We start from the raw sequence: 21,205 nt of genomic DNA on the forward strand, positions 1-21,205 counted from the left end.
AAGAAAATAAAAACATTCATTATTGTTAACACAAACTAAACTTCTCATGTAGAATTCAGTCTGGACAAAATACAAAAGCACAATGATAAATTGTACTACACCATAACTTTAACTTGATCCTGGTTCTTAACAATTTCCTACAAATATATACTATACTGTGGCTGTACACGACGGAGAAACGACAAGTTTATAACCGTGATTTGCAAGTTCAAACTTGCAAATCACAGATTATTAGCATTCATATATAACTCGTAAATGCTCTTAAAAACTACCTAGATTTTTTTAAGGTAAGAAGAATGGACCCTGAACCAGCACCTAGCACAAGTTAACCACCCTAGCTACGCAGATCTTTGCTTGAGCCACTCCTAAACATTTTGCAGTTGATGGGGCTCAACCCTGTGACCTGATCATCTATATCCCAGCCAAATGGCCCAACCTGAAAAGTACAGGTTTGGACAACCTCAAATACAACTTTTTAGACCAAAGTTTGAACCCAGCCCGAAAAGCCTACACCAAATTTTTTGGGTTGGGCATGAGTTTTTTGTGTTAAAGCCCGGCCCGAATTTTAATCACCTCTAAAAGCAAGATGCGGGAAGGTTATTCTAAAGATTCATAGCACTTGGGACAAAACCAGTCTTCTTCAGGTATATCCTTGAGAGGAGGATCACAACAATCAATGTGACTACCAACACCACAACCAGTGGTACCACTCTCATTACCACAGACTAACATCACTTCCCCTCTATCAGTTAAGCCACAAATTTGACATGCTAAGTCATCATCATCATCACTAACCTGATCATGATCATCTGGTGGTGTTGCAGTAGCAGTAGCAGTAGCAGCAGCATCAGCAACGCCTACGACCTCTTCTGATAGGCTCGAGAGCTTCGAGAATGACTTAGCAGCCCACTCATGGGTGTTGTATTGAACGTGCCTATCGAGAGGGTATCCGGGTTTGCAAACATACTCTACCAAGTAATCAGCCAAAACACATGGAATTTGGTGTCTGAGAAACTCTTGAACCCATATATCAACGCGTGGCATACCGGGACTAACAATGGCGAAATCAACACCTGATTCGAGAATACGGGTGTATGGTGGAGAAGTAGCTAGGATCGTCCCATCTCCGGCTTTTATTACTCGCTTTAAGGTTTCCTGTTGTTATACAATACAATGGCAGCATAAATGAGAACTCTACTATAAGTCTATAACAAAACTGAACAGAAAATCTTTAGGACTTTACTCTAAAGATGGATGTGGGCAAGCCCAGGTCGACGAAATAACACGGCCCGGTACTAGCACGAATTCGTGGGCCGAGGCTGGGTAGATTTTTTTTGGAAAAAGCACGACAAAGCACGCTAAAATTAGAATAATTAGGCTATTAGATCAGATTGGGCTTGGTGTGGGTGTGGGACCCTGTTTTGACCTTTTCAGCCAGACACAATGCAAAGTGGGCTTGGTGTAGGCCGGGCCCATTGAGGCCCATGAGCTCGACCCAAACCCCGCATTTAGGCCATATTTTCTATAATTATTTAGTTTGATCAGCATTCAATACATGCCTTTTATATAGATTTTTCGTGTCTTTATCTAATTAACTACTCTTGTCACAACACATTTACCCAAATAAAAATATAATCTTGTGAAATGCACATGTTGATCAAATCGGAAAATTATAGAAAAAATTGGCCTAGATGTCGCCAAAAGCTCAATTCTTTTACAAAATTGTTGCCGCAACAAGTTTTTTTTACCAAATTGTCGTTAAGGGTTACCTTTTTTTTTTACCAATTTGGTAAATTGGCCCCTGTTGGTCCAACTTTAGAGAAAAGAAAGCAAGAGTAATAATGTATGTTAACTTAGCAATGTGACATCTCGAAATGGTATATGTTAACTTAGGGTTTAAGAGGAAGGGAGAATAATATCAAGAGTTTAGGAACATGGTGAAGAAGAAAGAAGAAAGAAATAATACCAAAGGTGGAGCAATGCATTCCCCGTATATTACAATTCGCATGCCATAGAAAGCACCATGACCTGTCTTCTCTCTTAGAAGGCGCCACTTCCTTGGAGCCTCGAAACTAATAGCACCATCTTCACTAAGGCCGTTCTTGTGCCACTCGAAAGGTTCCTCAGGTAAGAACTTACCGGCCTGACTACTCGCAGTTAAGTAATCAGTCTTCAAAATCCAGCTGCATTTGAACCAAATCACAGGTTAAACTTCACAGAAATAACAGATAACCTATTAGACCTGATCAAATTGTGGACTGGGTCGGGTTTGGGCCGGGGCACGACTTAAAAAATCTTCCCGTTGTGTCAGGATAGGCAGGGACGGGCCAGACTTTGGGTCGAAAATCTGCCCAAACCAGCTATTTAGGGCCATTCGGACCGATGCCAAATTTATAACTAGAAATGCAATTTTGAACTGTCCAAAACCCACACAAAAAATTAAAATTTTGGCCAGTCGGACCCGAAAACAGGACCTGAAAATTCTGCCCAAAAACCCGTTATTTCCGGGCCAGGCCGGCCTCATGAGGCAAATTTATAACTAAAAATGCAATTTTGAGCTGTCCAAAACCCACATAAAAAATCAAAATTTAGGCCGGTCGGGCCAGAAAACCGGGACTAAAAATTCTGCCCAAAACCCGCTATTTTCCGGGCCGGGCTCATGATGAGCAGGTCTATAATCTATAAAGGCAAAAGACTGCTAACAGTGTCGAAGATACAGAGTAATATACAAAAACATAAAAAAATAAGCTTAAAATAGGAATTTCACCTCCCAGATGCTGCAGCAGCAAAGAACTTCTCTGTTCTGCGGATAGGTTCCGGAACAACAAAATGTGAAGCCTGATATGACCATTGATGAGAATCTCTGCAAAGTTTTCCTTTGAGACGCTTGATGAGTTGTTGGAACTCCTTTCTCTGTAGTCTATGTCCACAAAGTATGAAGTATGCAGTTTGTTGTTTTTTAACCTTTTCTAACTCAGGAATGTTTAAAGAACTTGAAATAGCTGCATCACTCTCATTGGCTGTCAAATCCGACTTACTTGTTCCATCTTTAGTTACATCTTCATCATTATCAAAAACCGGATTACTTCTGGTACATTCATCATTTTCTTGCACCTCATTAGACTTGTTTAACACTAGAGTGCCACGCCTCTTTTTCCCCGCTATTTTACCAGCATGTTTTCCACCCTTACTTACTGCATCACTCTCATTGATTATCAAATTGGACTTAGTACTGGTCAGCTTTCCATCATCAAGATCCGGTTTATTCGCATCACCCTCATGGACTTGCACCTCAGACTTGTTTAACACCAGAGTGCCACCACGCCTCTTTTTCCCAGCTAATTTACCAGCACGTTTAACACCCTTACTAGTATTTTGATCATTTGCAAGAACAGGTTCGTTTTCTTTGTCAACTTCCGTGGATATATCTAAGATATCAGATGCACTACTCAGCTTCCCATTGTGTTGCCCACCATCAAGAACTAACTCATTTTCCTTTTCAACAGACTTTTTTAACTGCAGAGAGCCACGCCTTTTCTTCCCACCCAACTTCCCAGGGCGTTTTGCAACCTTATTTGTACCTTGGTCATTACTAACACCACAGTCACTTCTATTTTCGACTTCCACATTATCTCGTGTCATGTTGAAAGAAGGGAAATTTTTACAGTCACTGTGTCCATCGCGATGTAATATTGGCTCGTTTTCATTTTCCACTTCAACAGGACCCTCTGACTTGTTTGACAGTAGACTTCCAAGCTTATTCTTCAAAGCTGATTTCCCTGTTACACCCTTATTCGCAAATTGATCATTACGAATAAGCTCATTTTCTCTTCCCACCTCAGCACGATCAATAAAAACAGATTCATTTTCTTTTTCCACTTCAACAGGCCTCTTTGACTTATTCAACAACAGAGTACTGCGCCTTTTCTTTGCAGCAGCACCAACTACTTGTTCATTCACATCATCACTGGTTTTTCCTGCTTCAGCCTCATCTGCATCATCTTTGACGACTTCCTTTGCAGCAAGCTTAGACTTTTTCCTATCTTTCACAGCCATTTCCTTCTTCTGTGAAACCAAGTCTTCCTTCGTACCAACAATTTCAGCCACATTGAATTCATTATCCACATTGAATTCTGGTGGACCTTCAGTTTCATCATCTAAAAGTGCATCATAGTCATTTATTTCAGTATCAGACTTCTGTTGAGGCTTAGAAGAACCCAAACCAATTGGCTCTTCTACTGTGGGGGGCACCAGAGCTTTATCAGCAGCAGGTGAAGGTGCAGTCGGCTCTTTCTTTTCCTGTCCCGCTGAGTGTATCGATACATCATCTAGAACGGGGTGTTTCTTGGCGGAACTTCTCTGAGCATCAGCACTTCTTTTACTTACTTTAGGTCTGGAACCCAAAGTTTTTCTAGCCACCATTTTTTTCTTTGGTGGATTTGAAACAGATTTACAAGTTTGATCGGCAGACTTCAACTCCGGACTCCCAGACTTCACAGCTTCTAAGTCATTGGTGCCAGGAGAAGCATCAATAACTTTCTGCAGAGTCTGTGGTTGGCCAATTTTGTTACCAACTCCCAGTGAAGTAGAAATACTGTTGGTTTTAGGGGTGGTTGGAACATCTGTGTTCATAGGTTCACTAACTTGCAGCATCTCGAAAGCCAAAGATCTAGAGGGACCACCATTCTTTGCATTGGACTTGGCAGATGAAACATTGGGAGATGACCTACCTGCAGATGATGTGGCAAACTCATCTTCTATTCTGCGGCCAGAATTAAGGGCACCACTTCTCTCCACAGATTTATTTACAGCAGTTCTAGGTTCTGATGCACCAACTCGTTTACTGGCTGAGGTGGTTAACTTCTGAGATTTGGGAGTAGTGTTAGAAGCATTTGAACCATCTGCAGTCCTCTTTTGCGGCAGTAAACCACCTGGGCCTTTTTCATCAAATAAACCAGCAACTGCACTTGATGTTCCAATTTCTGAAGCAGCTTTTCCTTGGTCTGATCCTGTATTAGAAGTGCACAAGTCAGCAATCACATTTTCAGCTAAAGGCTTTTGCAACCTTTCAGCTAGATTGCTCAACTTTCCTTCAGATTTCAGGGAGAGACAAGATTTTCTCGGTGAATTTTTTGATTTTAAAGGACTACACTTGCCAGCTTTAGGATCAGCTTGTCTTTTGGAACTTGATACTCCAAAGAAGCCTGTAGCCTCGTCTGTTTCTAGATTGAAGGTGGGCACGCCTTCAGTTGTCATTTCAGTTATTTTTTCTTCCGGCCTCTCATCTGACTTGGCAATCTTTCCTGCAGTTTGCAGGGAAGCCCTAGATCTTGGAGCTTTTCTTGAGCTTGATGGAGTTTTTCTTGCTCCAATTTTGTCCTCTGCGTCCTCTTCGACGTGCAATGGAACACTAGTTTCTTTTGAAGTCTTCTTTGAGTATTCTGAGCTATTCAACTTCTCAGCTTCAAAATCACCTGAATTCTTAGTATTTCCAGAAGTGGACGGGTGTCCTTTTCCAATCTGATTAGATGGAAGAAGTGCAGCATTTTGTCCATCAACATTATCAGATTTAGCATCCATGTGAGACTGAGCTCTGTGGTCCTGTACATACTGCTTGCCCAACTTATTTACACTTGTAGACTCAGACAGCAAATCAGACTGCAACGACTTTCCATCCTTTATTAATATACTGTTTGAGAATCCTTGTTGTGCAGACGAAACAGGCAACTTTCTACCAATACCAGAATAAATATGGGCTTCCCCCATTTCATTTTGCAAATTAGTGATCCCACTATTGTTTCTTCCAGTAATATCTTCAGTCTCATCTTCAGAATCTTTAGCCTCAGCTTCCATAAGATCACATTCATAGCCACTGCAGGAGACAGAGAACCTATGTTACTAAGCTGATTTAAAGAGATTGAATAAGTAAATGAAAGTATAATAATTTTATTAAGAACAAGACAAGTGTTTCAAACTTGCAATTAAATACCATTACTATTTACTTCACATGCTAAAACAAATCCAAAATAAAGCATCATGTAACTACATATTTCATGCACAACTCACCTTGTAGTACTATACGGCTCCTCCGGAATAATTTTCCAAGCCTTTAGACTGCATAGCAAAGCAAATATCACAAAGTCAGAAAACTTTTGAATTAAGAAACAGTACCCGTGGATGTTTAAGACCACATTTGAAGTACAAGATTTAGACATACCAATCAACCACCCACTGATGATTTACGATTTTTGTAAGATTCATTTTCTTAGCCAGATCATACTTCTCCCCTGTGAAGAGAGAAAATAATCTTGTCATCTAGAACTTGTTCAGCCAAGCAGATTACATATATGAGTACACGTTTTATACCATGTTAGCAAAAAGATTGTTTTACTTCCATATCTAAGAGCTGAAAAGAAGATGTAAATAAAGTTCAAATTTTCAAAATGTCCACTCTTATATTCAGGCGTGAAGAAAATCAAAGCAAGTGATGCTTACAAGTACAATAGCTAAAGAATTTGTGCCTTAAAATGTGGAACAAACTGAGTTTGTTAAATCTGAAAAGACCAGGAAGTGCACCCCAAAATAAAAACTACTATAAGACGAGTACTTTGTATGTAATTTGTGACAGCTGATATAGGAGTCTGACCAGTTACTTGTGTATATATCGTCATATGACTCATATCCTACCAGCCTAAAGATAATTCTCAAAATTTCACAAGGAAGACCAAATGTTTTGTAGACTAGTACGGAGTATATTCCACATGTCATCATTTAACACAAAATCTCAAGACACGTAAGTTTCTACACTAAGGAAAGTAGCTCATAAAAAGACAACAATTCATGAACCAAAAGCTTTTATTCTAATAGCATATTTGACAGAAGATCACATGCAATGCACAAGCTACCTGCGAGTGAAATCCAAAAGAAGTACGGAGTAATCAACATCATCATCATGCAAACATCATATAACAATTGCAGAACAGACTCCATTGACCAGAACATGATTTACTGATGAGAGGAAGGGAGTGTGAAATTGTGATGCCTAACCTTCAAACTTGTAGCATATAAGGTGAGTAACTCTTTTCACCACCAGTGGTTTAGAAATCTGGGCTCCCATTACGCTCACCATCATCTAGGAATAAACCAAAAGTTAAATATTAGATACACCCTATAGGATGAAGTGATCCATATTCTATAATCATCAATGACATACCTTCAAGTCTTCCCTAGGCAAGCCCTGGTATCCGGTCAAGCAGATAACAAGCTCGTTAGCACCAGGAATTCCAGTCAGCGCCTTCGGTGGCTTATACAGAATCTGTGAGTAAACATGAAACCAATTTAATGTCACTTCATGAAAAGGCACATTCAGCAAAATGAAGAACAAATTTGAGCTAGGTCTAGGACAGGTCAAATGCGCAAAACTGCCGCAAGAAAGAAATTAAGAAGCAACAGAAGATAATATAAATTAAAAAAAGAGCTAAATGACAAGTAGTGATTCACTGGTCATGAACTCATGATCCAATACATTACAGGCCCTCTCATGCTCACGGCAATATGTCCAAACTGTTAAGAGCAATTGAAATATTTTGACACATCAAACTAAGAACAAAGGCGAATAAGAAAGAGTGAAGAAACTTACATTGCCAATGCCCAACAGCTCTCCGTATTCTAAACTATCATTAAGCCACACATTTGTTACAACCGTCTTCCCATCCCTTCTGGCAGTAACACAAATAGGATCATCCTACATAGAACGAAAAAAGGAAATAATTACACATATAGAAAGAAAAAAAGATTGAGGGATTGAATATTCGAGCAAAGATAAATTAAGTTTAGATGTCAGCGAGACACGAAATCAATAAAGGAAAGATCACACACACACACCTCAATTGCAACAAGAATTCATTAACAATTGAGTAACTCTAACAATCTCACATTTGCATCCATATTTAACTTGTATCTCACAACTTTTGCATCACCATGCAACATACTGAAAACGGGGATGGAAATTGTACTACTGAAATGTCCTCACAGAAGCACAAACTCTATAAGGGTGTGTTATATTCAACTGATTTTCACTTATTTCTTCTGACCTTAACTGAACTTACTAGAACTTATCAAAACTTATTTTAGTTATGAATTGACTTGGTCAACCCTTATTTTTCCTAAACTTATCTTATCTGAACTTAACTGAACTTATTTTTCCTGAAATAAGTGGAAATAAGGTGAAAAGCCTAAGATGGAGAGTTGAAAAATAGTAGCCAAAAATGCAATTGTACACAGGTAAATCACTAAACCTAACAAGACTCTGTGTAACTAAGCTTAGGTAGTTTTGTTTAACACCGATACATGTCCAATTGTAAAAGTGGCCATTTTACGATAAAAACCTTTTTTGGTATAATATCCATCCCAATTCTCAAGTGCCTTAAACATGTTGGAGTGTAAAATCCAAGAACCCGAGTTTCACTTAGCAGATCAAACAAAGTCCTCCTAAACCACAACACATATTACATATTTACATCACAAGCACCGCCAAATTTGTAAAGAACTTCTTCTAACTCTCAAAATTACACCTTTTGTTTCACCCGCATCAATCTTTCCCTATATTCTACTCCAATTGAATTGTTTAAGCATCAAAATTAAGCTTTTCAATTAGCAAAATTCCAATTAACCTCGTCTTTATTTCAACTTCTCTAATTTTCATGCTTAATCAAAAAAATACAAACATAAATTTTACTTTAAAAAAATGCAAAATAAAATGGAGAGAGAGAGAGTACTAGGGCGATGTTTTGGACGACGACGTGAGTGCAATCCGGACTGTACTCATCGAAAACAACTCCTCCTTCACTTATAATCCTCGACTTATCCTGTCAAAAATATAAAATTAAATCCATCAGAATACGAAATTATTGAAAATAATAATAATTAAAAAAATAGCTAGAGAGAGAAAATTATATAAAAATAAACCAGGAGGTATTGTTGAGGGGTGAATCCGGCGAGGAATAAGCGGAGTCCGAAGAAAATTGATGAACCGTACATCATTTTTACAGAGGTTTTTTGAGGATTTGATTATGGCGGAAAGAGAGAGAGAGGGAGAGGAGAGAGAAAATGGAGAAATGAAGTTGCAGTGCTGGGGAAGATTTGGGGGTTTTTTGAAATTTTGGGGTTTACTACTGGCGGGAGAATAAAAAATTGAGAATTCAGGATTTTAAGAAACTAACACGTGGATTCTTCTCGAACTCTGTGCATTCCCGGTTAGAGCTGAGTTGTTGGGTTGTGTAGGCCCTTGTGTTTGTGCCGTACTTGTGACTAAAGATGTACGTGGGTCGGGTCGGGCTTATGGTTGAGCCCACCGACCGTGGGCCTAACTGGTTTGGGTTATGTCAGGCCCACATTGTATTGTGTCGGTCCGAAAAGTTTAAAATGGGGCCAGGTTCAGCCCAAGCTCATGGGCTTTAGTGTCAGGGCAGCGCGTCGTACCTAAGGCTAATTTTACTAAGTTTAGTGTGATTTGTCGTGTCAGGTCGAGTCGTGACATGCCTTGTCGTGCTTTTCCAAAAAATTAAGGCCCACGACCCATGAATTCGTGCCCGTGGCAGATTTCTTTCGTGCTCGAGTCGGGTCGGGTTTTTTGTGTCGGGCCGAGTCAGGCTTCGGCCCGGGCCGACCCATAACCATCTTTATTTGTGCCTAGGGGTGTTCATAATCCTATCCGGGCCCGAAACTGGATCGGTTTAAGACCGGATCGGTATCAGTTGATTCCGGTTAGAGGTGATCAAAATTGAGTCGGGATTTAACACAAAAAGTCATGTCCAAACCCATAAATTTGGTGCGGGTTATCAGGCCGCAATGGGTTTTTCGGGTCTGGTTCGGGCTTGGTCTAAAAATGCGTATTTGAGGTTGTCCAAACCTGTACTTTTTCGTATCGGCGGGCTATAGATGATTAGGTCTAATTTCGGTTTTTGGTCCTTTACATTTTGGTTTTTGGTCCAGTATAGTCCAAAATCAGCGTTTTTCAGTCCGGATCGGTGGACCCGATTTATATTAAATAAATCATTAATTACTTTAGCACCCTAAAATTATGTGTAATTTTGTTTTGTTTTCCTTCTCTTGGTATTCTATCCATCTAACCATCTCTACTACCTAAAAAATGTTGATATTAAGTTTGAAATATTTTCTAACTATATTTTGTTTGGAAATAAATAACCTCTAAAAATTGTATGGAGGCATAATAGCATATATAATAATTTCTATCCAATCCGGACTGGACCTGCCCGAATTTTTTCGGTTCGGTCTTAGGTCCACAAATTTTTCTTGATTACGGGTTTTGGTCTGGTCCAGTACGGTTTTGGACATGTGTGCAGCCACTTGTACCTATTTTTGACAAGGTCATGAATAATGGTTCCACATGTTTGGTCGTGTCATGCTAGCCGGTCCTTTTACTAAATTTATAGATTTTTTAATTAATTGTTTCAAAACTAGCTTGAAGACGTGAGTGGCAACGTATCAAGCTCATGTCAAATTTTTAAAATGATTCTTATGTATCATGGTCCATCCACGAACTTGTGGGGCGTGGACCTTATTTTTTTGGAAAAAGCACGACAAGGTACGATACGACTCGACCCGACCAGGTACGACAAAACACACTAAATTTAGTAAAATTAGCTTTAGACACGACGGGCAGACCCCGCTTGGCACGAAAGCCCGTGGCTTGGGCCTTGTTTTGAACTTTTTTCCGGCCCCGTCCGATACAACATGGATCCGTCCCGGCTAGGTCCACGATCCGTGAGCTGCCCCAAAACCCGCCCCGCGCCCGGCCGGTGACCATCTTTATCCGATTACACCCGATCTGTATTATACAGATAATCTGATTTGACACCCCTTTGTCAAGTCTTTTATGACACTTTTAAGTCAAACGGCTGTCATCTCGTCAAAATGTAACAAAAAGCCAACCTTCAAGCACGTGAAATTAACTAAAACCGCTAAATTTTCATTTTACGCGCTTCTTTGAAATTTCAAAAATATTTCAGTTTCCAAATTTTGAATTTTAACGCAAAAATATCAAAACCCCCCTTTCTTGTTCCTTTTGCTCTCATTCTCTCACCTCTTCTCCGCCCATTTTCTCTCTCATCTCTGCAAATCTGGAGAATAATCAAGCAACAAGGCGGTCGAATCTCCGGTGATTTTTATCAACACCCATCAATTTCAGGTACTCCCCCCTAGAAAACCCTAATTTTAGATTTTCATATCTAAGCTCGTTTCATCTTTAATTCGAATTGAATTGAAACCACAAATTGAAGTAAAATCATGGTTAGAGAGCAAAAGGTTGAGGCATTTTACTCAAAATTACGTGATTCGGCTTTACAAGTGTCAAATTATTCCCCAGAATTATTTGATTCTGCTGCAGCTTCATCCCCTTTGTTAATCTTCCCTTCCACTTCAGATGTAGATTCTCTATGTGCGCTGAAAATTGTTTTTCATATCCTTGAATCGGATTCTATACAATATGCTTGTTACCCCGTTTCGTCGTTTGAAGAGATTCATAAGTATTTGGAGCCTAGTTTGAGCTTATCTCCTGATATGCCTCTCACATTGCTGCTTATAAATTGGGGTTCTCATAGGGATTTGAGGAAGTTGTTGAGTTTGTCTGAAACGATGCGTGTTTTTGTTGTTGATAGCCATCGTCCTATTCATTTGCATAACTTGAGTGATGGGAATGATAAGGTGGTTGTCCTTTATACTAAGGATGATGAAGAACAAGCTGATTTGACCTATGATTTCGATATTTGGCAGTTGGCTAATGTCAGTGATTTGAATAGTGATGATGAAGGTGGAAATGAGAGTGATGATGATGAGAGTGAGAATGATAGTGACAGTGATGAGGAGGAAAGAGAAGAAGATGGTGATGGTCTGAATAGGAAGAAGAGGAGGGTTTCAGATGAGGGAGAAGCTGACCCAGATAAGCTTTTTAGGAGGTTGAAGAAACAGTATTATCAAATGGGTACTTTTCATGGTAAACCATCTGGGTGTTTGATGTATGATTTGTCACATTCGTTGAGGAAAAACACAAATGAACAGCTATGGTTAGCTTGTGTGTCGATAACTGATCAACTCGTACATGAGAGGTTAACCAATGAGAGGTACCAAGCTGGGGTTATGGAGCTTGAACAGCATATCAATGGTCTTGGTAATTTAGATGCTGTTACCTCAGTAACTCTGAAAGACGGGACTAAAATTCGCGCACCTGAATCTTCTAGGATTGCGTATGAGGATGAACCGAGGTTGATGCTGTTAAGGGAGTGGAATTTGTTTGATTCAATGCTGTGTTCTTCTTACATAGCGACAAAGATGAAGACTTGGAGTGATAATGGGATGAAGAAGCTTAAACTTCTGTTGGCTAGGATGGGATTTGCACTTATTGACTGCCAACAGAAGTTCCAGTACATGAATATTGATGTTAAGAGGAAAATGAAGGATGAATTTGAGAGGTTCCTGCCAGAATATGGGCTCAATGATTTCTACTACAGAAGCTTTATGCGGCTTCATGGGTATAGCTCAAGAGTTTCAGCTGCAGATGTTGTATATGGGGTCACTGCCCTTTTGGAGTCGTTTGATGGTTCTAATTCAAAAAAGTTAGGGTTTGGGGTAGCCTATGATGCATTGTCATTGAACAACTTAGATCAGTTGAGGATTGGAATGCAGAACGCAATAAAGGTACAACGAGCCATTCTTAGACAAGGAAGCACGGCTATAACCAAAAGGGGTTCAATAAGAAGTGGAAGGAAATTCAGGTGGGTTAAACTCGAAGATTCAGTAGACACAAAGCTATTAGGGTATCCTCAAGCATTGACTAAATTCTGCTATTTTGTGATGGATGCATTGAGAGAGAAAGGTGCAAGAATGAAGCCTTTGTTGTGTGCTTGTTGTTTAACACAGGAACAAGATAAAGTGTTGATTGTTGGTGTTACAGGGAAGCCTCGACTTGGTGCAGTACAAGGTAATGCATTTGGTATGGCTTTCAAGAATGCAGCACAGGAGATTGGTGCTGAATTCTTCCACGAGCTTTTCGAATCATCGTGGATAATCTTAGATAAGGTTGCTGTCAATTCTTTCATGGTCAGGTTAACTGAAAAACTATAGTATAATTGTTGGAATTTCTTTTTCCTCATATATTGTACTGTACTGTACTACTAGTGATTTACAATGAATGGGAATTTCTTTTTATTGGCTATATATGTAAACATGAATTGAGTCAAGCGGCTAAATGTTATAACTTATAAGTGTGGTTGGTGTCCGAATCTATGTTGAGATATGTCATTCAACTTGTCAGACACAAATTGCAAGTTAGAAATAGCAATTTAATTGCATCCCAAGTTGGAAGAAAGTTTCTGAATTTTTTTAGTCTAGATAACTTTGGTTGCAGGATTTTGTTGATCAAATTTTGGCTTTTCTTGTTGATGATTAAGGTAGGTGTTCTAGTTACCACCCTTAATTTATAGTATTATTTTTTCAAGTATGAGATGAATAAGCTACGGCTAAGTGCAACCTGTACTTGTGTGTTGGAGTGCTTTGTGGTTGATTTAGATTCAGTTTACAAGTTGAGGTTGGCTTCTCTGCTCAAATAAGTGAAATTTACTTGCATAATTTTTTATTTACTATTTACTATTCATTCAGTTCAATTCAACCAAATAAAGCTAAGAAGAACAGGGCCAAATAAAAGATAATCAAGACAAACACAAATTCGAGTATGAATTCAAAGATGAATTGATATTGCCGGAGAAATTTTAATAACGGATAAAAATAACTTAAATTGAAATACAATGAAGAATTCTTGATTACAATTTACAAGTGCATTATGAATCAATGTTATCATGAAATACAAAAGTTTGGCCTAGCGGTAAAGGTTTGGCCTCATAACCGATCTCAAACCCCATTAGGGGTCTCTTTGAAGGTGATATTTCCCTTATAATCAACTCTCACTTCCAATAAGTCAGACTTATATTCAAGATTCTGATTTTCGGGGATGTCTTTTCTTCGGTAGGAGATTATGTATCGTTTTTCCTTTTTTTAAAAAAAGAAAATTACTCTTTTGTCGATGAGTTGTTCACCTATGAGACTGTCATACACGTAACACAACTGATGCCATCATTACTAATCAATTTGTTTGACTTGTTGATAGCTATGGTACCTTGACTTTGCCATGTAAGCATTTACCCCTAATTTTGCAAATTAGCCTCAGGTAGCATCAAATAACATTCATAGCCACTACAGGAGACAGAGAACCAGTATGTTACTAATGATGATTTAAAGAGATTTACATTCTTAGAAAATTTCCAATTTAAAACATCATTTAAACAACATGATTTCATGCAACAATTTACCTTTTAGTACTATAAGGTTCCTCTGGAAGAATTTTCCAAGTCGCCAGACTGATACCAAAGCAAATATCACCAAGTCAGGAAACCTTTGACAGTTAACAGTTAAGAAACAACATCCATGGACGTAAAGATGGCTGTGGGTCGGGTCGGGCTGAGCCCATGGGCCAGAACGGCCCCGTCACACTCTGAATCGTGTTGGACTGACCAAGCCTAAAATTTCAAAACACAGGCCCACTGGCTGGTCGGTCCAACACGACTCAGAGTGTGCTGGGTCAAGTCGTGTCTTGTTGTGTTTTTTACAGAAAAATACGGCCCAAATCCGGCCCCAAACCTTCTTGCTCGTGTTGGATCGGGCTTTTTCGTGCTGGGTCAGATTAGGCCTGAGGGCCGGCCCACAACCATATTTACATGGAAGGAAAGATGGATGTGGTCCGACCCAACACGACCACGAAGCCGTGGGCTGAGCCAGTGCCAATTTTTTTGGGAAAAAGCACTACAAGGCAAGGCATGAAAAAGCACGCTAAATTTAGTAAAATAGGTTTATGCACAATGGCCCGACCTAGCCCGTGGGCATGCGCCCTGATTTGAACTTTTCAGCCCAGTCTGACCCGCCACGAAGGCGAGTGGGCCTGGCTCGGGCCCGATCAAAGGAAGCCCGCCGCCGTGGGTTCGGTACGACGCTCAACCCGGCCCACGGCCATCTTTGCATGGAAGTTTCTTGACCAAATCTGAAGTACGGAGTACAAGATATAGACATACCAATCAACCAACCATTGATGATTGACGATTTTTGTAACATTCATTGCCTTAGCCAGCGCATACTTTTCCCCTGTGAAGAGAGAAAATAATCTGTCATCTATAGAACTTGTTCAGCAAAGCATAATACAGTTATACAGTTATGCTGGCAAAAAGATTGATTTACTTTCATACCAAAAAGAGTTGAAAAGAAGATGTAAAGGAAGTTCATGTTTTCAAAATGTCCCACTCTTATTCAGCAATGAGCAAAAGCAAAGCAAGTAATGCTTACGAGTACAATAGATAAGGATTTGTGCCTTAAAAATGTGGAACAAATTGAGCTGTTGAATATAACTCCGTCTCCGACCCACCTCTATTCGAACTCGAAATTTTTGAAACGGATTCGGACTCAGATTATATTTATCGGATTCATTTTACTCGGATTGGGTCGGATTCGGATTATTTTAGCATTTAAAATCACAAAATGAAGAGTTTTAAAACATTCTAACGTAATTTTAAAATATTTGTTGATGAGGTGGCAGTAGTAATCGGATTCGGGTCGGATTTTTCACAAACTCCACCTCCTGCAGGGTTCTGATCGCATTTTTACTTTTTCGAATTTGGATTGGATTTTTTTTGTCAAATCGAGTCGGACTCGGATCGGATTCGGACTGAATTGCCATACCCAGTGGCGGATCTTTGTGATGGCTGGGGTGGGCCTGGCCCCCCCGGCCGAAATTTTTTGTAGTGTATTTTTAGTTACGGCCTCCTAAAATTTGTGTATAATTGTATAATTACATAGTATAATGCTTAATTTTTCTCTACCGGCCCCCCTCATAAAACCGTTTAAGATCCGCCACTGGCCATACCCTAAGCCCAGGAGGTGCACCCTAGAAAAGAAAAGTACCATAAGATGACTATTTTGTATGTCATCTATGACAACAAAATATAGGAGTCTGTTAGAGATATGGAAATATTAGAGACGGAAAATAGAATTAATACACTGATAAACTTTCCATATTAATAATAGAATATGGTTAAAGATAAAGGTAAGAAATAATTCCAGCATAGTACAAATTCTAGAGGTAGAGCTATATTTAAGTTATGTTTCCTAATATGAGTTGGAATAAGTTTAGGAAACTATTGTATTATATGTATATACTTTGATATTATATATTTACACAAGAGCTAAATTTCCGGTGAATTTTGCAACGATGACTTCCATAACTTCCGTTGAATTAAACTATCTAATTTTCCGATATCTTCAAGAATCAGGGTTTACACACTCTGCTTTTTCTTTAGGGTACGAGGCTGGAATCAATAAGTGCACCATAGATGGCAATTTAGTTCCACCAAGTGCTCTGGTTACCTTTGTGCAGAAAGGGATACAGTACTTGGAAATTGAAGCTAACTTGAATAATAATAGTGATGATGATAATATGGATGAAGATTTCTCATTTATACAGCCTATATATCTTCTCACTAAGGATGTGAATGAATTGCATCGAATGGTTGAAGAAAAGAGGAGAAGTTCTAGGAAGGATAAGGAGAAAGATCATGTTAAGGATGATGAAGAAGGAAAAGAGAAAGATGAAAAGGGTGCAAGAGAAAGTGATGAAAAAGCTATAAACGAGAAGGATGGAAAATATGGTATTAAGAGCTCAGGGAGATGGACCGTCTATAAAAAACGTGCTAGTGGATTAGAAAAATAAATCTAATGGCGAGATTTATGGTTAATATAATATTTCCGATGTGAATAATATGGAGTAGTAAAAGATAAGTATGTGTTGGAGAAAAGACTCGTACTTCTGAGTTTAGATTAGTTTTGCTCCAAAACATCAATGACGGGTTAAGCATGATTTTGAAAGGTAAAATAGAGTATTTTTACTTTTTCAATTTGTATCGCTCGGATGTGTTACGAAAGAATTAAGAATTGATTATAGCCTGTATAAATCTAGAGGTAGAATTGTATTTAAGTTATGTTTTCTACTATTGTATGGTTAATGAGAAAGGGTGAGAACTTGAGATTGAGAGTAATATTGTCATAGTCTTACCACTTAACAGTGTGCATATATATATATATATATATTTTCACATCCTACCAGCCAAAGGAAGATTTTCATAATTTCAAGGAAAACCAAATGTTTGTAGACTATGAGATCAGGTAGGTATGGGTTCACAACTCACTACCTAATTTTATGGTTCACTTTTTTTGGTTCGCGGTTCATGGTGTGTTTAGGGAATTAGGTAACACTTTCTACGATAAAGGATAAAGTAGCTCATGAAACAGAAAACAATTGATGAACCAAAAGGTTTTATTCTAATTACACATTTGACAGACTAGCTAACTGTAACTGCGAGTGAAATCCAAAAGAAGTAATCATCATGTAAACAACATAGTTATACCAATTGCAGAATAGACTACATTGACCATAACATGATTTACTGAGGGGAGGAAGGGAGATTGATAAAGTTGTTGCTAACCTTCAAACTTGAAGCATATAAGGTGAGTAACTCTTCTCGCCACCAATGGTTTAGAAAGCTGGGACCCCATTAGTTGCACCATCGTCTAAGGAAAAACAAAAAGTAAAATATTAGATACATTTACTTTAGAGCAAAATCAATGGGGTCTTGTTTTAAGAATTTTTTTAAATGCCATGTCTCTTCACCTCTCAAATTTATTCAACATTTGTAAGTTTATGTACAATATTATTTTATTATTTAGTTCAACTCATACACTGAGTCTTATGTCGAGTCTTGGTTTTTTAAGACTCAATTTAAGGCTTTCCCAAGACTCATTCACTTCAATGCTCCACTTTCTTTGCCTGATTTTAAGACTAAATGAGTCATATGCCATGTCAGCACAACTGAAGTCTTGAAACTTGTGGCTGATCATGCTCTAAACTCAACAACTAAGCAACTCAAGATGGGAGAGAGGGATACTTGATGAAATGTACACATACCGTTATGTCTTCCCTCTGCAAGCCCTGGTATCCAGTCAAACAGATAACAAACTCATTAGCACCAGGAATTCCAGTCAGCCCCTTCAATGGCCTATACAAATTTTAAAATCTGTGAGTAAACATGAAACTAATTTAATGAGACTTCAAGAGAAATAGGCACATTGAGCGAATTCAAGAACAAGTTTGAGCTAGGTCAAAGCTAAATCAAACGAGAAGAACTACAACAAGAAAGAAATTAAGGCTCCGTTTGGTAGGGTGTAAACGTTTTCATGGAAAACGATTATCCCCTTTTTAATCATTTTACATTGTTTGGTTTGGCAAGGGATGGAAAATAATTTTCTATAACTCTCTCAAAGGTGGAAAAACATTTTCCATTTGAAAGGAAGGGAAACTACTTTTCCATTTTTCCTCCCTACCTCCATCTTCCTTTTCCCATCAATCTTCAACCAAACAAATGAAAAGTTGTTTGGAATTGTGTTTTTCTTTGGAAAAAAAATTTCATTTTTCATTGAAAAGTTTTACGCCAAATCAAACGGAGCCTAAGGAGGAGCAGCAGATAATAGCTCAAACCATAACAAGCTATATTCACTAGTCATGAACTCATGAACACATACATAACAGGCCCTCAGATGCTCACAGAATTGTGCCAAACCTGCCCATACTGTTAAGAGCAATTGATAAATTTTGACACATCAAATCAAACTAAGAAAGAGTGAAGAAACTTACATTGTCAATGCCCATCAGCTCTTTGTATTCTAAACTATCATTAACCCACAAACGTGTTACAACCGTCTTCCTATCCCTTCTAGCAGTAACACAAATAGGATCATCCTACACAGAATGGGTAAAGAAAACAATTATACATATAAAAGAATAAATGAAGGATTGCATATTCAAGCAAACGTATGAAAAGTTCATACACACACCTCATTTGCAACAAGAAATCATTGAAAGTTAACTCTTACAATCCCAGCATTTGCATCTATATTCAAACTATATCCATAACTTTTGCACCACCATGCAACATACTAAAAATGGAGATGGAAATTGTACTACTCAAAGGTCTCCAACAAACCTCTCATAAGCAAATTTATCCTTTTCATTTTCCAATAAATAAGTTCAGTAAAACCTAAGTAACACAAATAGGATCATCCTACATAATTACACATACAGAAAAATAAATGAAGGTTTGAATATTCAAGCAAACATAAAACAAGTTTAGATGTCAACTAGGCACAAAATTAATAAAAGAAAAATCACACACATACACACACCTCATTTGCAACAAGAAATCATTAACAATTGAGTACTCCTAACTCTTACAATCCCAGCATTTGCATCCAAATTCAACCTACATCCATAACTTTTGCACCACAATGCAACATACTAAAAATGGGGATGGAAATTGTACTACTCAAAGGTCTCCAACTAACCTCTCAGAAGCAAATTTATCCTTTTCATTTTCCAATAAATAAGTTTCAGTAAAACCTAAAAACTCGAATTCTATAAGGTGGAGAGCTGGAAATAAGTAGTCTAAGAATGCTCCATTTTACCAAGAACCAACAATGACTTGTACATGTCCTATTGCAAGAATCGCCATGTTACAAATTCATGTTTTTGGTAAAACAATTAACCTAGGTGCCCCAAACATGTTAGATTTGAGAATCCATAAACCCAAATTACACATTTCTCTTTATCCTAATCCATCTCTCTCCATATTCTACTTTAATTGAATTGTTTAAATGTCAAAATCAAGTTTTTTAATTCAACAAATTTACAATTAGCTTCATCTTTATTTCGCCTTTCTAATTTTCATGCTTAATTAAAAAAAAGTACAAACAAAAATCACAAAAAAGTGCAAAATAAAATTAACAGAGAGAGAGAGTACAAGGACGAGGTTGTGGACGACGACGTGAGTGCAATCAGGACCGTACTCGTCGGTAATAACTCCTCCTTCTCTTATAATCATCAGCTCATACTGTCAACAATACGTAATATCAAATTAATCTCCATGAAAACACGAAATTGAAGAAAACAAAAAGAAGTTAGCTAGAGAGAGAAAATTAAAAAACAAACCTGGAGGTGTTGTTGAGGGGTGAATCCGGCGAGGAAGAAGCCGATTCCGGAGAAAAGTGATGAACTGTGCATAAATTCTACTGTTCTACACATTGTATGTAGAATTGAAAATGGCGGAAATAGAGAGAGAGAAGAGAGAGAAAAATGGAGAGATGAAGAAGATTTGGGTGTTTTTTCTTTTTTGAAATTTTGGGGTTACTACTGGCGGGATAATTCGGTCATTTGTGTATGCGTTACCCATAGAGTTTGACATGCCGGGCCGGGTCGGGTCGCGCCGGGCCGGTAGGAGACGGTTTGAACCTGGTATCAAGGTATGAAATTGGTCCGACAGATTGACACGGTGCGAACCTATTGTAATCCAGTGTGGCATGAGAGGCAAGTCGGTGGGCCATAGGTCGTTCATGAACATTATTTTAAAAATTTGACACGAGTCTGGTATAAGTACGCGGTTTGGCAGCATATAAGCACACTTATTTTAACTAGTTAGCAAACATAGGGACTCGCTGGTGTGACACGACTCGGACCGCCACGTGGGTTAAGTTGTGCTTATGCTTCATTATGGAAGATATGTACGAGTCTGACACGACACGACTTTTTCTTGGCCTGTTCCAGACACTAGGCACGCGGGATCTGAGACATGCCCTATTCTTACCCATTGTTTTGTCAATCTTCTGTTTTCTACTACACGTACCCCATCAAGCCACAGCTCATCACAATACATGGTTATCGACTTAACGTTCATTTAACATAAATGCAAGACATAGATGTGTAATCCAATTCTTTCATACAACATCCGAAAAATACGTGATCCTTCCCACACCTTTTGTAACGATGTCACAAATGTGAACCTTGTTACAAAAATTTCAACATCTATATATATATTTTTTGACATTGAAACAACATCTATAGATAATAAAAAAAACAAAAAACAAAAAGAAAACAAAAAAAACAACAACAACATCTATAGATGATCAATTGATCATATACGATTACACGGAGTATCAATTTTTTGAGAAGCGACATGGACTAGGTTGTCCAGCTTGACCATGAACA

The 21,205-nt window shown here is 38.4% G+C and overlaps 3 protein-coding genes across 4 annotated transcripts; 1 reads left to right on the top strand and 2 right to left on the bottom strand.

The window, feature by feature from the left end:
* On the bottom strand, positions 1 to 9,162 carry LOC110777239 (BRCT domain-containing protein At4g02110). 2 transcript variants are annotated; one of them, XM_056830288.1, is made up of 11 exons: positions 8,968 to 9,162; positions 8,778 to 8,867; positions 7,640 to 7,744; positions 7,214 to 7,315; positions 7,048 to 7,132; positions 6,218 to 6,287; positions 6,067 to 6,114; positions 5,157 to 5,872; positions 2,768 to 5,009; positions 1,967 to 2,183; positions 1 to 1,155 (listed from the first exon to the last, which is right to left on the bottom strand). In XM_056830288.1, the coding sequence occupies exons 1-11, from the start codon at positions 9,040 to 9,042 to the stop codon at positions 598 to 600; spliced, it is 4,308 nt and encodes a 1,435-aa protein (XP_056686266.1). In that variant the 5' UTR covers positions 9,043 to 9,162; the 3' UTR covers positions 1 to 597. The 2 variants fall into 2 exon arrangements, with proteins under 2 accessions (XP_056686266.1, XP_021837538.2); XM_021981846.2 differs by having other exon boundaries at positions 2,768 to 5,872; positions 8,968 to 9,161.
* A 1,896-nt stretch (positions 9,163 to 11,058) lies between these two features.
* On the top strand, positions 11,059 to 13,302 carry LOC110777247 (cell division control protein 45 homolog). Its single transcript, XM_021981855.2, has one exon. The coding sequence runs from the start codon at positions 11,308 to 11,310 to the stop codon at positions 13,138 to 13,140; it is 1,833 nt and encodes a 610-aa protein (XP_021837547.1). The 5' UTR covers positions 11,059 to 11,307; the 3' UTR covers positions 13,141 to 13,302.
* Positions 13,303 to 13,740: 438 nt separating this feature from the next.
* On the bottom strand, positions 13,741 to 20,361 carry LOC110775885 (BRCT domain-containing protein At4g02110). Its single transcript, XM_021980483.2, has 8 exons — positions 20,153 to 20,361; positions 19,965 to 20,054; positions 18,803 to 18,907; positions 18,077 to 18,100; positions 17,598 to 17,682; positions 15,138 to 15,207; positions 14,382 to 14,429; positions 13,741 to 14,265 (listed from the first exon to the last, which is right to left on the bottom strand). The coding sequence occupies exons 1-8, from the start codon at positions 20,243 to 20,245 to the stop codon at positions 14,217 to 14,219; spliced, it is 564 nt and encodes a 187-aa protein (XP_021836175.1). The 5' UTR covers positions 20,246 to 20,361; the 3' UTR covers positions 13,741 to 14,216.
* Between the last annotated feature and the right edge of the window lie 844 nt (positions 20,362 to 21,205).

The sequence above is a fragment of the Spinacia oleracea genome, chromosome 5, assembly GCF_020520425.1.
Source record: "Spinacia oleracea cultivar Varoflay chromosome 5, BTI_SOV_V1, whole genome shotgun sequence".
Lineage (NCBI taxonomy): Eukaryota > Viridiplantae > Streptophyta > Magnoliopsida > Caryophyllales > Amaranthaceae > Spinacia > Spinacia oleracea.

Coding starts and splice junctions, on each gene's coding strand:
- LOC110777239 (XM_021981846.2), bottom strand. CDS start 9,042: ATGATGTACGGTTCATCAATTTTCTTCGGACTCCGCTTATTCCTCGCC. Junction 6,115..6,217: donor CATCAGTGGGTGGTTGATTG/GTATGTCTAAAT, acceptor TTTGCTATGCAG/TCTAAAGGCTTGGAAAATTA. Junction 5,873..6,066: donor GAGCCGTATAGTACTACAAG/GTGAGTTGTGCA, acceptor TGTCTCCTGCAG/TGGCTATGAATGTGATCTTA.
- LOC110777247 (XM_021981855.2), top strand. CDS start 11,308: ATGGTTAGAGAGCAAAAGGTTGAGGCATTTTACTCAAAATTACGTGAT.
- LOC110775885 (XM_021980483.2), bottom strand. CDS start 20,245: ATGTGTAGAACAGTAGAATTTATGCACAGTTCATCACTTTTCTCCGGA. Junction 18,101..18,802: donor AGCTGATGGGCATTGACAAT/GTAAGTTTCTTC, acceptor ACTGGATACCAG/GGCTTGCAGAGGGAAGACAT. Junction 14,430..15,137: donor CATCAATGGTTGGTTGATTG/GTATGTCTATAT, acceptor CTTTGGTATCAG/TCTGGCGACTTGGAAAATTC.